The sequence below is a fragment of the Antechinus flavipes genome, chromosome 3 (genome assembly GCF_016432865.1).
Source record: "Antechinus flavipes isolate AdamAnt ecotype Samford, QLD, Australia chromosome 3, AdamAnt_v2, whole genome shotgun sequence".
Lineage (NCBI taxonomy): Eukaryota > Metazoa > Chordata > Mammalia > Dasyuromorphia > Dasyuridae > Antechinus > Antechinus flavipes.
This window is the reverse complement of record NC_067400.1, coordinates 70,328,398-70,345,231: the sequence shown is the minus strand read 5'-3', so window position 1 is coordinate 70,345,231 and position 16,834 is coordinate 70,328,398. Positions and strand designations below refer to the sequence as shown.

The window sequence follows — 16,834 nt, the reverse complement described above, 5'->3', positions numbered from 1 at the left end:
CATTTTCAGATCCTTTGGATATAAACATGTTTTCCCAGTTTATTAAAGTTACAAAGTATTAAAGAGATCCAGTGTAAAGACCTTTTAAAAAAATTAAAAGTTAGAAGTCATGAGATGGTAAGTGACTTGTACTCAGATTCCTCATCTGTAAAATAAGGACATTGAAATAGATCCTTTCTAGTTCCATCCTATAATTCTCTGTAGATGTCCTAAAGAGATTGTTTTAAAAATACATAAGGAAATATTTTTTCAAATTGGTATTTTTTCAATATAAATGTTTAGAAAGATGATTATTATAAAATTCCTTATTGTTAAAAAAAGATAGATTTGAGGGCAACTTTGAGAAGAAGTTTTAACCATAAGTATGAAAATGATTTAGATAAAACTATGTGTTTATACTTTTAAAAGTTTTTTGAATTTCTCATTTTTTTAGATTTTCTATTTTGCATTAATAAATTAACATCACCAAAATTAGTTATAACTATATTTATATAATATTCTTGAAAAGCCAATCATAACTTCATGTAGCATCAATGAAATCCTTATAAAACATCTCGTGTAAGGTATTTTATTTTTTAATCATACAGTTAAACACTGGTATTTATAATGAGACTGGTATTTCATAATTTTATAATAATAAAAAGAAATCTTATCTTGCTCTCATACCATAATTATAAGAAGAATTTTTTTAAACAAAAACTCTTGAAAACAGAAGAAACACTTCAGTTAGACCCCTGGAATGCATTTAAAATATGCCAGGAGGGGGCAGCTAGATGGCACAATAGATAGAGCACTCACCCTGAAATTAGGAGGACCTGAGTTCAAATTTGATTTCAGACATTCAGGTCATTGTGTGACCTGGGCAAGTCACTTAATCCCAATTGCCTCAGGGAAAAAAAAATCTGCCAGGAAATGTCAGATTCTTGCCTTCCAATGTGATGTAAAGAATCCCTGGAAAACAAAGCTCTGATTTCCCCTTCTACTTGTATTCTCAGCAGAGTAAATATAGTGTTTCAAATTTTATCTTGAGATTATAATGCTTAGTTTAAACATATCTTCAGAAGTTCAGAATTGATCGTTACTGACAGTGGGACTTATATTTCCTCTTCTGAATTGTGTATGGGATCAAAATACATGAAGAAGAAAATATGATAAAAATGACATGTTCTCTTGAAGAACTTCATCAAGTGAAATAGATATAAAACTTTTGTATTGAGTTCAATTCACCAATAAATTTTTAGTGTCTTGAATGTACAACAAGGTGCTGGGAACTCAATAACAGAAAACAAATTGGTCTTTCCCTCAAGGGGTTTATAATCCACTGGAAAGAGGAATCAAATGCAAAGAAACAAGTAAATTAAGTACAAGGTTATTTGAGCAGAAAAGGGAAAAATTAACAACTAGGGGCTTTGAAGAAACACAAGATTAGAAATTTAGCCTGGAAGAAAGAATGGATTCTGATACACAGAGATAAAGGCATGTATTCTAGACATTGGAAACAATTTGTGCACTAAAGTGAGAATTGGAATGTCAGGATAGGGAAATTACTAGTTTCTTATTTAGACTGGAATGTAGATTGCAAAGGGAAGCAGTATAGAATAAGGCTTGAAAGGGAAGCAGTACAAAAATAGGGCTTTAAAGATATACCGAAGCAGATTTAAATACCAGACAGAAGAGATTTTATTTTAGAGGTAATATTGAGGCACTGAAAGTTTTTTGAATAAGTAAACTAATTGGATCAGACTTATGCCTTGCAAAGATTATTTTGACAGCAACTACATCAAAGTGTGAATAGTCAGAAAATCAGAATGGAAAATTAGAAATTCCAAAAAACAGTCATTCACTGCTGGAAGGAAAAATGACTTTTGAAAGAAGTATCTTGGCATAGAGAAATCAACTGGCCCTTTCAGTGTTCAGCTTGTCAAATGATTTGAGGGGTCATAAAGCTGCTTTCTAGTGTGGATTTGAGCTGGCTAAGCATAACCTCAAGGGCCACACCCTGAGTTCTTCCTCTAGTTGAGGGTTTTCCTGGTATATCATAGATGCTAGGAAGAAATCTAACTGGGGGATCTTGGGCTAGCCTATCTATACTAAGTCATTGCTTTGGAGATCCCTTTTAAATCAATCCTCTTGTGTTCATAGAATGAGAGGGCAATTTCAGAAGGACAAATAGCTCATCTTTTTCATACCTTACTTTAAAGTTCTCTTTCTCTTCTCTCTTCAAAAGTTCATTCCCCAGAGCAATAACTGAACTTAATCTCATCTTCTGATAGATTTTCTCTACTTTTCTCCCTTGAACAAAAAATTTTCACAATACGATATTAAGTTCTTTCTTTTGACATATTCTATATTTTAATAATTTATTTCAGAGTTGTATTTCTGCTGTGGTGTTTACCATATGTCTTAGATTTCTATTCAGTAGTTTAGTGATTTAATTGAAATTTATAGTTAAATAAACATAGTAATAAATAAATTTAGTAGTTTAGTTATAATGTATTTGTATCACACCATTCACAAAAATTACTAAATGAGATTGTAAAGTAACTTGAATCCAACTCTAGCCTTTCCATTCCTCTCTTCTCACTTCCTTTCATTTTAATATGTTGTCATGTCTGTCCTGAAAATATAAGACATGATGTTATATGACATGTATGTTTTTTTCTTATACTATGATCTCATGCAGAAATTGTTTTTCCTGATAGGTATTTTTTAAAATGCTAAATAATTTGTCATGTCAATTATTTTAAATCTTACAAACTAATTTGAGACATTAATATAAGACAGGCTACCTGATGACAGCAGTGGTGACAATGATAATTATGATAGCACTTAATACTTCCATAAGTTTCTTAATATAGGAAATATTTCATGGATAGTAAGTAAACCGTAAATATAATATGATGCCAGCTTATAAGATACTCTTTTTATTTTAAATATGATTTAAATTAGTAGAATGAAATGATAGATTTTTAATTTTGTATTACCCTAGGTATGAATTAATTCAGAAGGGTTCATTTAAACCTCCAGATATTGGATTTGTTCCAGATGTGTACACTCAGAATATGCTTCTGGACAGTGAGAACAAATATTTGAAGAAGGATTTGAAGCACTATAAAGATGCAGCTGAGTATGTTAATTTACCTTTAGTGATCTTATTTTGCATTGAAATAAATGAACTATTAATAGAGGTTAATACGTGGAGAAAAGATTTATTGTAAGTATGTTTTACATATATCTGTAAAACTGTATTATATTCAGTTGAAGTCAGAGTTGAATGAAATATGGTAACAATTCTTACCAGTCACTTTTAAATCCCAAAGGACAGTATTTCTAGAACTGTTGTTTTCAAATTTAATTCACCAAACAATGTATTAAAGACCATTCTGCAGGACATATGGTATTGGGCCTTGGAAGGACAAGAAAAAAGTGATATGTTTAGATTAGATGCATATAAGATTTTGTGAAACTATTGTCTGTATCAAGAGAGCCAATTCCTTTTTGTAAGAAAGAGGCAACATTTATAATCTGGTTTTGTTTAGTATATGTCAGTGGGTCAAAAACTAAGTGACAGTCATCTATTTAGATTGTTTTATATCTGCTAAATTGTATTTCTATACTTCATGAATTCTATACTGAATACATATGACTAAAGGCATACTTCATATATTAAGAATAAAATCTTACTATATCTATAGCCATCTTTTCTCATTAACTTTTTAAAAAGTAAATTATAGCATCTGTCTTTGTTTATTCTGAATTTTTGTTGATACTTAATGCAGGTGCTGAGAACTTGACAGCATATTTTTTTATAGAATTCATAGTGTTCTAACAGCCTGATTTCCCCTTCCACTATTGCTTATGTTTGCTAATTTTTCTTTTTGGATAGCTGTATCCTCTCCATGAAAAAGTTTTGCCACAGTGACATTAAATAATCATTGTTGCTCAGTTGAATATTATAGCTAATAACTGTAATCAAAATGAATAGGCCATTTCACTTGTAAATTATTAATTTCATATTAAAAAGAACCATGATTAAATCAGGTATCATTCAAATAATTATATGAGATTCTGGCTTTTAACATTTTTGTTCATTAATGTTTCAAATTATAACTTAAAATTATTACTTTCATAGATATCATTCATTTTAACTAAACTGATATTTTATAGAATTTTAAGCATGGCAGATTTGTAAAATAATTTTAGTTATCATGTATTACAGTTGATTCTCTGTAATCTAGAATGAAATTCATGAAGTAGCATAGGAAAGGGCTGATTTGTGAAGCATATTATGAAAAAGTTTGACAACATTTTTATAAATTGGAGATATTCTTCCTAGGAAATTGGTTACTGTAAGTCACTTTTCAATTGTATCCATCTCTCTGTGAGACAATTTGGAGTTTTTGTTTCGGTCTTTTAGCAGAAGTTATTCTGGAGTGGTTTACATTTCTTTCTCCAGATAATCTTACAGATGAAGTATGGAGGTGAATAGGATTAAGTGACTTCCCCGTATTTGGCCTTATGAAAATGAGTCTTCCTGACTTTAGGCACAGCACTCTATCCATTTGAACCTCTCGAAAAATGGTATGATTTGCAATTTTTAGTACTGGGCCAAAGAATTGTTGGGAGGAAATGGGGATTGTACTGAGTAATTTTTTAAGCTTTTTTTTTTTTTAAATTTAAATTTTGAGCTTTGAGCACTTCTAAAATAAATTTGTTATCTTCTACCAAATAACACTGATAAAATAAGGTGCATAGCATGGAGCCATATAGAGTCAGAAATTCTTGAATTTCTTGCCCTGCCATTTACTACTCATGTGATTTAATTTTTCTCTTTTATAAAAGGTGGAAGGTCCTACTCTTCTAGATTTAAATTTTGAGATCATTTTACTAAATCTGTAACTAAAAATCTAAAGAATTTTCAGGAGGAGAATATTACAATTTAGAAGTATCTGTTGGTAAAGAATAATGCACTAATAGTCTTAATTCATGATGCATTTCCCAAACATTTCTAGCCATGGAGAATGGATAATGCAAAAGCTTGGCAATGGGAGCTGGAGTGTCAAATATGAAGAGCAGAGAAGGTCAGTCTGACTATGACTAGTGTGAGGAGAGTAGTTTGTAACAAGTTGGAAACTTAAGTTGGGACCAGCTTATAAAGCTACAGAAAGGAACTGATTTGTTAATTACAAGAAATTTGGTGTATTCAAGCTTAGAGTTTGTTCAGTAGGAGAGTCACATGGTGATCCATGTGGAGGGTACATGGGAAGGGAAAGATTTGAGGCAGGAAAACCAATTGGGAATCTGTTTTGATAGGTCTGGAGAGACCTATCTCTCCTGAAATACTTAGCTGAAATAGGGTGGCGACTGGCTGGAAGAAAGGAACAGATGCTAGAAATAGAAACAGATGTGGTAATTGATTGAATAAGTCAGGCAAAGGAGAATGAAGAGTCAAAGATAATGCCCAGATTGTAATCTTGGGTGATCGATAGCATGGTAGTACTTTTGAAAGAAATAGGATAGTTCAGAAGAATGGGTTTTGGAGGAAATACAACTTCAGTTTTAGACATTTTGAGTTTGATATGAGAGTTTGAGTTTAAGATGCCTATTCAACTCCAGTTTGACATGTTTGCTAGGAAGTTGGTGAATAGAATTCAGAAATGAGATTAAGGCAGGATGTATAGATCTGGGAATCCTCTGCATAGACATGATAATTTGACTTGTGAGAGCTAGTAAGAGAGTGTAATGGATTCTGAATCTTTCTTTGTGTCATGAATTCCTTTGACACTCTGGTAGAGCCTATGAACCCCTTCACAGAATGAAGTTTTTAAGTGAATAAAATGCATAGAATTACAAAGGAAACCAAACATTTTGAAATATTATTATCAAAATATTTTAAAGGGGGAGGCAGAGTCAAAATTTTGGAGTAAAAGCAAAAATTCATCTAACCTCTCCCCAAAACTTCTCCAAATTTTTTTGACTAATGTCTTTAAAACAAATTTTAGAGCATCAGAACACCCCAAAAAGATGGTGTGGAACATTTTCCAGCTGAAGGCAACTTAGAAGATTGCCAGAAAAGGTGTGTGACATCAGGGTGGGAATCCAGCATTCAGTCCTGGTGCAGGCTCCAGTCCCATGCCAGTAGAACAGGAACAGATCTAGGGACCTCTTGAATTAGTGGCAGTACTGGTGGCTTCCAGACCTCTCTTTTATCAGACTCCAAATAGGACTTGAAAGTCAACTGAAAACGTCTGTGGCAACAGGGTGGGAATCCATTGTGCAATACCAGCACATATTGGACCAGCATGACCATGGTTCCAGCTCAGGCAAAGTAAGACTCGGTTTGCTTTTTAGCACACTAGATCTTACAGCCCCAGTGGACTAGGGTCTCTCCTAACAGTTCAATAAAAGAGTTGCTATAAAATTTTGTACATATAAGTACTTTTCCTTTTTGTTTTTTGTCTTTTTTGGGGATACAGACCTAGTAGTATTTTGCTAAGTCAAAAACTATGCATGATTTTATAGTCCTTTGTGTAGTTCAAATTGCTTTACAAAATAGTTGAATCAGTTTACAAATCTACCAGTAGTGCATTAATTTCTTATTTTCCCCACATTCCCTCCACCATTTGTCATTTTTTTCTTTTTTGTTCTATTAGCCAGTCTGCCATTTTTATATATATACATAAACATATATATGAGGTAGTATCTCAGAATTGTTTGTTTGTTTGTTTGTTTTTAATAACTTTTTATTGACAGAACCCATGCCAAGATAATTTTTTTACAACATTATCCCTTGCACTCTCTTCTGTTGCAATTTTTCCCTCCCTCCATCCCCTCCCCCAGATGGCAAGCAGTCCTATACATGTTAAATAGGTTACAGTATATCCTATTTACAATATATGTGTGCAGAACTGAACAGTTCTCTTGTTGCACAGGGAGAATTGGATTCAGAAGGTATAAAAAACCCCTGGAAGAAAAACAAAAATGCAAGCAGTTTATATTCATTTCCCAGTGTTCTTTCTTTGGGTGTAGCTGCTTCTGTCCATCCTTGATCAATTGAAACTGAGTTAGATCTCTTTGTCGAGGAAATCCACTTCCATCAGAATACATCCTCAAACAGTATCATTGTTGAAGTATATAATGATCTCCTGGTTCTGCTCATTTCACTTAGCATCAGTTCATGTAAGTCTCACCAGTCCTCTCTGTATTCATCCTGCTGGTCATTTCTTACAGAACAATAATATTCCATAATGTTCATATACCACAATACTCAACCATTCTCCAGTTGATGGGCATCCATTCATTTTCCAGTTTCTAGCCACTACAAACAGGGCTGCCACAAACATTTTGGCTCATACAGATCCTTTTTCCTTCTTTAGTATTTCTTTGGAGTATAAGCCCACTGCTGGATCAAAGGGTATGCACAGTTTGATAACTTTTTGAGCATAGTTCCAAATTACTCTCCAGAATGGCTGGATGTGTTCACAATTCCACCAACAATGTATCAATGTCCCTGTTTTTCCACATTCCCTCCAACATTTTGCATTATCTTTCCCTATCATTCTAGCCAATCTGACAGGTGTGTAGTGGTATCTCAGAGTTGTCTTAATTTGCATTTCTCTGATTAATAATGATTTGGAACATATTTTCATATGGCTATAAATAGTTTTAATTTCTTCGTCTGAGAATTAGAGCCAGTTCTCTATATATTTTGGAAATGAGGCCTTTCCAGAACCTTTGATTGTAAAAATGTTTTCCCCGTTTATTGTTTCCCTTCTAATCTTGTCTGCATTAGTTTTGTTTGTACAAAAACTTTTCAATTTGATATAATCAAAATTTTCTATTTTGTGGTCAATAATGATCTCCTCAGAATTGTTTTAATTTGCATTTCTTCAATAAATAGAGCTTTTTTTCATATGACATAGTTAGCTTTGATTAATTCATCTGAAAACTGTTCATATCTTTTTGACTATTTATCAATTGGGAAGTGACTTATTTTTTAAATTTGAGTCAGTTCTCAAAATAGTTGTGAAGAGTCATTTATCAGAGAAACTTCAATTTTTCAGTTTTGAAGAATGTAAATTAACTTCAGTGTTGAAGAATGTGAATTACCATATTTGATTATATGTTGTGCTGATTAGATTTTTCCTGAGACTTTATACAAAACACTGAAAAAACCTTTCATTATGGATAATTTATTTTAAAAAAATTAATAATAAATTTTTATTTTCAAAAAACATGTAAAAGATAGTTTTCAACAGTCACCTTGCAAATCCTTGTGTTTCAAATTTTTCTCCCTCCCTTCCTCTAATCCCTTCCCTGAGACAATGATTAATCCAACATACATGGGCAATTCTTCTAAACATATTTCCACATTTATCATCACAAGAAAAATCAGATCAAAAAGAACACAAAAAAAGAGAAAGAAAAAATCAAGCAAACAACAAAAATGATGAAAATAGTATGTTGTCATCAACATTCAGTCCCCATAGTTCTCTTTCTGGGTACAGATGACTCTCTCCTTCACAAATCTATTGAAATTGGCCTGAATCATTTCATTCATGAAAAGACCCAAGTCCATCACTATTGATCATCACATAATCTTGTTGCTATGTTCAGTGATCTCCTGGTTCCATTTATTTCACCTAGCGTCAGTTCATATGAATCTATGCAGGACTTTCTGAAATCATTCTGCTGATTGTTTCTTTTAGAACAATAATATTCCATAACAGTCATATGCCATAACTTATTCAGCCATCAGCTGATGGACATCCACTCAATTTCTGTTTCCTTGCCACTACAAAAAAAAGGCTGCTATAAACATTTTATACATGTAGGTCCTTTCCCTTTTTTATGATCTCTTTGGTATACAAGCCTAGTAGAGACACTGCTGGATCAATGGGTATGTACAGTTTTAGAGCCTTTTGGGCATAATTCCAAATTGCTCAACAGAATGGTTGGATTAGTTAACAATGCCACCAACAACTATTATCATTATCTTTTTCTGACATCTTAGCCAATCTGAGGGGTGTGTAGTGGTACCTCAGAGTAGTCTTAATTTGCATTTCTCTAATCAATAGTGATTTAGAGCATTTTTTTCAATATGACTATAAATGGCTTTCATTTCTTAATCTGAAAATTATCTCTTCATATCTTTTGACCATTTATCAATTGGGTAATGGCTTGTATTCTTATAAATTTGAGTCAGTTTTCTATATATTTTAGAAATAAGCCTTTTTCAGATTTCTTGGATGTAAAAAATTTCTCCCAGTTTTTTGCTTCCCTTCCACTCTTGGCTTTGTTGGTTTTGTTCGTACTCAAACTTTTTAGTTTAATTAAATCAAAATGGGTAATTTAGAATCTCCTATCTACAATTTGAAAGTACAAACTTTGCTTTTCAAACATACTGATAAATTTGTTGCAAGGAAAACTTATTGATGAAGTGGTGGGGCAACATGGGGCTGGGATGATGTAAGGATGAAATTGGTTGATTTATTTGATCAAATCACCATGATTAGAATAAGTGAATAAGATGCCCAGTCAAACAAACTTGGTCACAGACTTTAGAGGAAGTATAAAAATGTTCTTTGTGACTAAAGTGATAGTATACTCACCAGTGGTTCTCAAAGTATGGTCTAGAGAATCCTGGGGATCTCTGAAACCCTTTTAGAGGGTCTACAGATTCAAAAATGGTTTTTATTTCCAATATGGTAAATGTCTATAAATATAACCCAGATAAACAAAAATGTTTTGGAGAGATCCTCAATAATTTTTAATAGGATAAAGATACTGAAAACAAAAAATTGAGAACCACTGGCATACTGGAAATCTTGTTTGGATAGTTCTAGAAAACTTGGTCATGCATTAGGTTTTGTTGATAAATTATCACCCTACTTCAGAATTTGTTATTGCAAAGGTCAAAGAAAACTTGGCATTCAAGGAATTTGATTTTTAGCTCTGGCTTAGATCTCCTTCCCTATTCTCTTACTTAAAGACCTTATAAATTAGGAAAATCTGAAGGATGTCAATTTTCAACTTCCTCATGGGATCCCTGGATCCTCTGATGGCAGTAAGACCCACAGGCTTCTGGCAAAGAGACAACACCAGGCCTGAGGGAAACTTCTGAGCCCAAAGGGGACAAATGGACTTCAGCAACCTGTAGGTGTGAGTTACCCTTTTGACTGGTCCCCTCTCAGCCTGTAGTCCCTTTTTTCTGGACTTGATCGGTACTTACATGAGATCATGTCCCAGGATTTTAATAAAGAAGTCTCCTTACTTGTAACACCTTAACAAATTCCCCTTACTGAAAGCTATTTAGGGATGTCTGGCTGAGATGTATCTCTGCTCTTAATCTCAACTGATAGAACCCTGAGAACTCTGAAGGATTGTAGTAACCAAATGCTCACCTGACTCACCAGTGGCAGGGAGAGTTAGAGTAGTACCTCAGAGCATGTGTTGTTTTGGATTGTGTGTGTTATCTATGTTAAATCTTTTTGTATTTTTACATGTTATCTGTAATTTAAATTGTCAGAAATTCAAGTGGCTTGTTGTCATAAAGCTCTAAGGTACTGATTGTTAGAGCTTCAGGGCTCCAGATTTATGCTTAATGTTGCCTCAAGATGTTTTGCAGTTTGTTCAAATCCCAAATCTATTCTTAAAGGTAATGTATCATATTTAGGTACCCTCCCAGCCTCAAGGATTATGAAAAATTATTTGTATATTTATTTTTTTTGTACTGCTTTGATAAAGATGAAAAAGAATATAGAGCAAAGAAAAAGACCTTCTGAGACAGAATCTCTAACAAAACAATTACCAATCTTACTTTCTTGTAGCAAGAAACCTGGAGTCTACAGTTGTCTGATGGTAAGGTAAAAGATTTATAAAAGGTTTTGCTGTTATTTGAAATTCTTACTTTAGATGACTATCTTTGACTATCTTTGCTTTTCACTGGGTTATGGTAGTTTTTTGTTTGTTTTCTCCAGTTTATTTACTTTACTACTACTTAGAAATATTGTATTTGGTTGATAAAAATGAGAAAACCAAATATTTTGCTTTTTCAAAATGTGAGGAGGAAATTCATTAAGTATAATGGCTATATAACCAGTGGGCTATAATGGACTAGCTTTATAACCTTTGTTTCTTCTTTACAGACATATCAGTATTTTTCTGATGATGCTGTGTGTTTTTTAGCCTCAAAATACTGAAATTTCTCAAGAATTAATTAATAGGTATTTATATATGATCCATTAAGAGTGTGCAGTTATCAAATAATATATGCAAAATGCTTTACAAAACTTAACATACCGTATAAATATTAGCTGTTTAGTTGTTTTTATTATGCAGGAGAAATGAAAGAAATTTATCATGAAAGAAATATCTTTCTAGGAGGCAGGCCTGTGATATAATAAGATCAAGTTAACCATGTAGTATCAAAAGATCTAGAAGAATATTTGATATATCTCCTTTAGAGAATTTATGGGAGGATGTGGATAAATGTTATCTATGATGAGGCTATAACTTCAGATTGTTTTCTACACTGAGAAGCACTTATACAAATGAGATTTCAGATTTCATATTAAGCAAATGGTCATGTGACTGATATCTTATTAGAGTCTTCTAAATTCTAAAAATTTCACAAAACCAGGGAATCATAGGTTATTTTTCATCCTTTATGAAAAGACCAAAAAAAAAAAAAAGTGTTTTAATCTCTCATTTAGAAAAATAAGGAAGTGAGATGGCTTATTAAGAGACATCATAGTCCTTTTAGGTAAATACACTAAATGGCATCAGAATTGTTATTTTAAACCTGTCTAAATAAAATGGCATCCTACTTAAATCTGCTTGATTTATGGTATTTTAATTATTAACAAAAGAGAAAATGTATATTTGAAATTGTTATTAATATCCAAAATCAAAACTATCTCAAATAATTTAGGAATCATTATTTTGTTGCCTATTTTTTTCAATCATGTCCTACTCTTTGTGACCCTCTTTGAGGTTTATTGGCAAAAAGACTGGAGTCTTTTCTTTCTCCCATCTCATTTTACAGATAAGGAAACTGAGGCAGTGTTAAGTGACTTGCCTGGGATCACAGAGCTAGTAAGTGGCTGAGGCCAAAATTTACCTCACCAAGAGGAATCATCCTGATTGTAAACCCAGCACTCCATCCACTGGGTCACCAAGCTGCCCTGTGCCAACTTGAAATTATTTTGCTTTTGACTAAAGTCTTGCCTTGAGCACATATTGTCTATGTGATCTTGGGCAGATCAATTAAATTTTTAGTGCCATAGGCAGCTCCCTTACACTATAAATTGTAGAATGGTTACACATGTATTTAAAGGGAAACACTAAGGAACTCTCTACATGGGTAAAATCACAGTTATGAGCCAAACTGCCTCTCCTCTACCCCACCCCTCAAACAATGAATGCTAAATTGTCTCCTCCCTAGATTAACTTTTGCTGATTGTTGTTTTTATTCTGCATATTTATGTGTGTGTGTGAGTGAGTGTGTGATACATAGATTTTTGTTTCCACTAATTGAATGTAAGTATTGAATGTAAGCCTTTTGAGCACCTTTTAGCAACAGTACCTGGCACTTTGTATACATTTGATAAATGCTGGTTGATTGACTGTGGTGAAAGTTGGGAGTAGCTTGATTTTTATTTTCCAGGAAATTGTTTAGATTGTGCTATAAAGATAGCTTCAGCATCTTCTTTATCATATTCAGAGATTTTTAGCTAGAATGATATGAATGAAATGCTGTCAGTGTATCCATGAGTGTTTTAAATGCTTATATTTAGTCATCAGGTCAGAAGGGTAACTTAAAAAACTGCTGCTTAACCTTTTTGTCTAGATTGTAGTTCTATCTATTTAGAGCAGGAACGTGACTTAGAAATTATTTTTCCCTTCTTTCAGAGATGACAAAACCAAGGCATGGAGAAATTCCTTAAAATCTCACATTTTGATCCAGCCCTCCGCTAGGCCAAGCCACTCAAATTTAGGATTAAAATGCAGTGAGGTAGTCATGTATCAAAAAATAGGATAAATATGATAAAAACAACATTGCTAATTGGAAAAATGAAAAGAACCGAACTTCCAGGTTAAATGATATATTAAATGTTACCTCCTTTGTGCCTTCTAACCAACTAGGTCAGGAACTCAAGTATTTAACTTCATATTTAACTTTCCTCTTAGTTGGCCCCTTTACACTTCAGGTGTCAAAGCAGCCTAATAATCTTCTACCACTTAAGGGATTAGTCTAGTTCACCTGCTGCTGGAGTGTGTTCTTCATTGTAGACACTGCTTGGGGTTGTCCTAAAAAGAAAGGAACTGCAAGGGAGTAGAGGCAAAAGGAAAATGGAGGAAGACTGGCAATAAGCAAGAGATGTGGACATAATTAAATTGTAAAGAGTAATTAGCCTCAACCCTACTTGCTGATCACGCAAAAGAAGCACAGCATTCTGCTTTCAGGAAAGAAGTAATTTCTTGACTCTTGGCATTTGGTAAGAGAAGATCCAAAGTCTTTCCTCTATGTGGAAAAAAGTATGGCTCCTGAAAAGCAAGGCCTCTTTGTTCTTTTCACTTATTTATTTTCCATTCTAGATTTTGGAATGGAATCTCAAACCTTGGGAATTTCAGAAACTATCAGAGTGATCCACAGGAATATTGAAGCTGGTATCTAAGCTGACTTTTACATCCAGCACAGTATTAATGCCCAAAGGAGCAAGCACTGATCTTCCAGAGTGACTAATGATACTCTGGTCCAGCAAAGGACTCAACTGGAAACAATGTCATTGTTTGAGGAATCAGTGCCATGTAGGAAATGAATTAAATTTCTTGCCCTGTGAAGAGGAAAAGGGAATAATTAGCTAGTCAGCAGTAGGCTGAAAATCCTGTCATTATACTGGTTCTCCAAAGACTGATACTTTGATTAGTATTCAGCACATAATTCTTACATAAGGAGATTATATATAAGTTTATATGAACACAACTTTTTTTTTATATTTACCTTCTATATATTTCCCTATTAAAATGTAAATTCTTTGTGAGTAGGGATTGTTTCATTCATTGTCTTTTTATCTCCAGAGTTTGTTACAGTGCCTGGCGCATAGTATGTGATAAATAAATGTTTGTTGATCATTTGTTTGATGAAGGATCCAATCCCAAATCTCTACAGTTTTCATAATTTAAAAATTTCAGCATAGGTTATATGATATATCTGATGCACTACAAACAACTATATACAGTGGATATCAGAATACCTTGTGGGTCTCGTCTTCAATGCTTCTCTAATTGTATAATTCAATTTTTTTCCAGGTGTCAGATCACTCAACCAAATTCATAGAAAACCCTTCCTCCCCAGGAATCAGTGTAATTAAAAACCTTATTTTCTTCATTCCTTAAGTTTCTTTTACATACTAGCTTAGTCCACTGGTAGAACTTTCCAGGACTTTCATCACTTATAATATTTCCAGTTGCTAGATAAGTGACTAACAAAGTTTATTTGTTTATGTGTCAAATAATAGGAAGAACCATCCATAAATCAAGAAAGTTTTTCTCAAGAACTGGATTTTTTTTTCAAATACACATAACATTAGTTTTCAACATTCATTTTTGTAAGATTTTGTGTTCCAAATTTTTCTCTCCCTTACTTTCCTCTAAGACAGCAAGCAATCTAATAAAAGTTAAATATGTGCAGTTCTTTTAAACATATTTTCATATTTGTCATTTTGTGCAAGAAAAATCAGACCAAAAGGGAAAAAATACAAGAAAGAAAAAATAAACAAAAAAATGTGAAAATATTATGCTTAACTGCACATAATTGTGCATCTGGAGGTGAATGGCATTTTTCCATCTAAGTCTATTGGAATTGCCTTGAATCACTGCATTGTTGAGAAGAATGAAGTCCATCACAATTGATGATCACATAATCTTACTGCAAATATTGATCTCTTGGTTCTACTCACTTCATTCAGCATTAGTTATCTAAGTCTCTCCAGGCTTTTCTGAAATTGATCTGTTCATCATTTCTTACAGAACAATAATATTCCATTAAATCCATAACTTATCAGCCATTTCCCAATTGATGGGCATGCCCTCAATTTTTGAAGAAATTGATTCTTCTAGCCCATTGGACTAGCAGAGGAGGCAAAATATTGGCACTAGGAATAGAAATCTTAGGATCTAGCAGCATCATAACCTGTTCACAACAGAATTAATACCTGAATGATCCAGGCAAGAAAAATCTTGGATGTACCATTTCCATTTAAGAGTGGAAGTCTTTTGTTCCTTAATCTTTTTTGTTGTGAAAAATGTTTTGTGTCATACATATCATAATGGATAATTCTGGAGAAAAGGATATAAAAGAACCTTATATTCTCAGTTCAGTAGCAATTAGGATCCAGTAACAGGGCAAGCAGATGTTTTTTTTGAAGTGATGTAATGAATGGCTGCTTTAGGGAGCTTAATGCTCTAGAAACCTAATGGTCATTTAATAATCTGGTCACTATTTGTGCCTGCTATAGGCTCCCTTCATTCTGGACCTTATGTAAAGAGACATCCAAACATACAGCTCCTTTAAATATTCAGAGGATGGTACTGCTGTATAGTTTGCTCTAGATTTTCTAAGACTGTAATCTATTCTGTAACCACTCAAAAAAGGTATACTTGTTAATAACTTGGAAAATGAAGGCCACTAAAATTTTCAGGTGGAGAATATTGATTGTTCCCAACCCAGAGTCTATTAAAATTTTGAATTTCTTTTTTTCTCTGTAGGGGATGAATCAGTGTCTTATTTCATGCTATTTTTGGAACCATTTTTAGTTCTTCCCAGCAAGTATACTCACCCCACTTGAACTGTAGTGAGCATGACCCTGAATTTTGAGTTGATCTCTTACTTGTTTCTCACAAATTACCATTCAGTCTAGGGCCTCTTCTACTATCACCTCATCTGGTTCAATTCATCATCAGGATATCAGTGCTGTGAAGAAGTGAAGCTTCTTTTAGATTGTTTTCCATCAAACTGTGGCAACATAAAAGAAAATTCAGATAATCATAAGAAAGTGCTAGTATATTTGTTCCTTCCCAAGGAAAAGCAAACAGTTCTTGACAAGTCTTAGCCATGGAATAGGGAAGACATTCCTGACATCAATAAATCCAAGCATGGAATATCTATTCTACTACATTCATGGCCAAGGTCACAGCATAACATCTTTAATTAGTTTCCATCTATTGTCAATAGCCAGGGTATATTTACTGATCCATACATAGTTGTTATAATTTGTGTAACAAAATGCTCTTAATGTCTTTTATTACTGTTACAGAGACTTAGGTATTTCAACTGTCCCATTTGGGATGCAGTGTTGTTTAAAGTTAGGCCCTCAGCAACTTAGATAAGTCATGACTCCCAAGATCTCATACATGTCTACACTTCCCCAATCAGGCACCACAATTGGCTCTTCCACTAATCTCTACTTGAGCAAAGGTTGGTCTTTTTCCATACATTCTAATAGAAACTGTGATTCCTTATATGAAACCACTGAGGATTTTCTGGAATAATAATAATCCATCTTCTGGTATCTAGCCACCCCTTAGAATCCACTCCTTTCCAAGCAACAAAAACTGGCATCTGTTCTTTAGTTCCCTGTCAGTCTTACAGTTAAAAGTCTATGGGGACCATTCCAACAGTCACTCCAAGCTGGCTACAAAGACTTGAATGGCTGTAAACAACCAGAATCAATGGGGGCATGACCATATGGAATAGAGATTTATAAGAATCTTGTAAATGTTGGCAGGGCAGTAGGAACCTTAGTGCCTTGTTCTCTGATGTCCTGATAAC

The 16,834-nt window shown here is 33.5% G+C and overlaps 1 protein-coding gene across 2 annotated transcripts in view; it reads left to right on the top strand.

The window, feature by feature from the left end:
• Window positions 1–16,834, top strand: part of SPAG16 (sperm associated antigen 16) — a 1,154,057-nt gene that overhangs the window by 25,216 nt on the left and 1,112,007 nt on the right. For both annotated transcript variants that reach the window (XM_051983613.1, XM_051983614.1), the window contains exon 5: window positions 2,990–3,127. In XM_051983613.1, coding sequence (XP_051839573.1) covers window positions 2,990–3,127 — 138 coding nt within the window. The remainder of the gene's footprint in view (window positions 1–2,989; window positions 3,128–16,834) is intronic.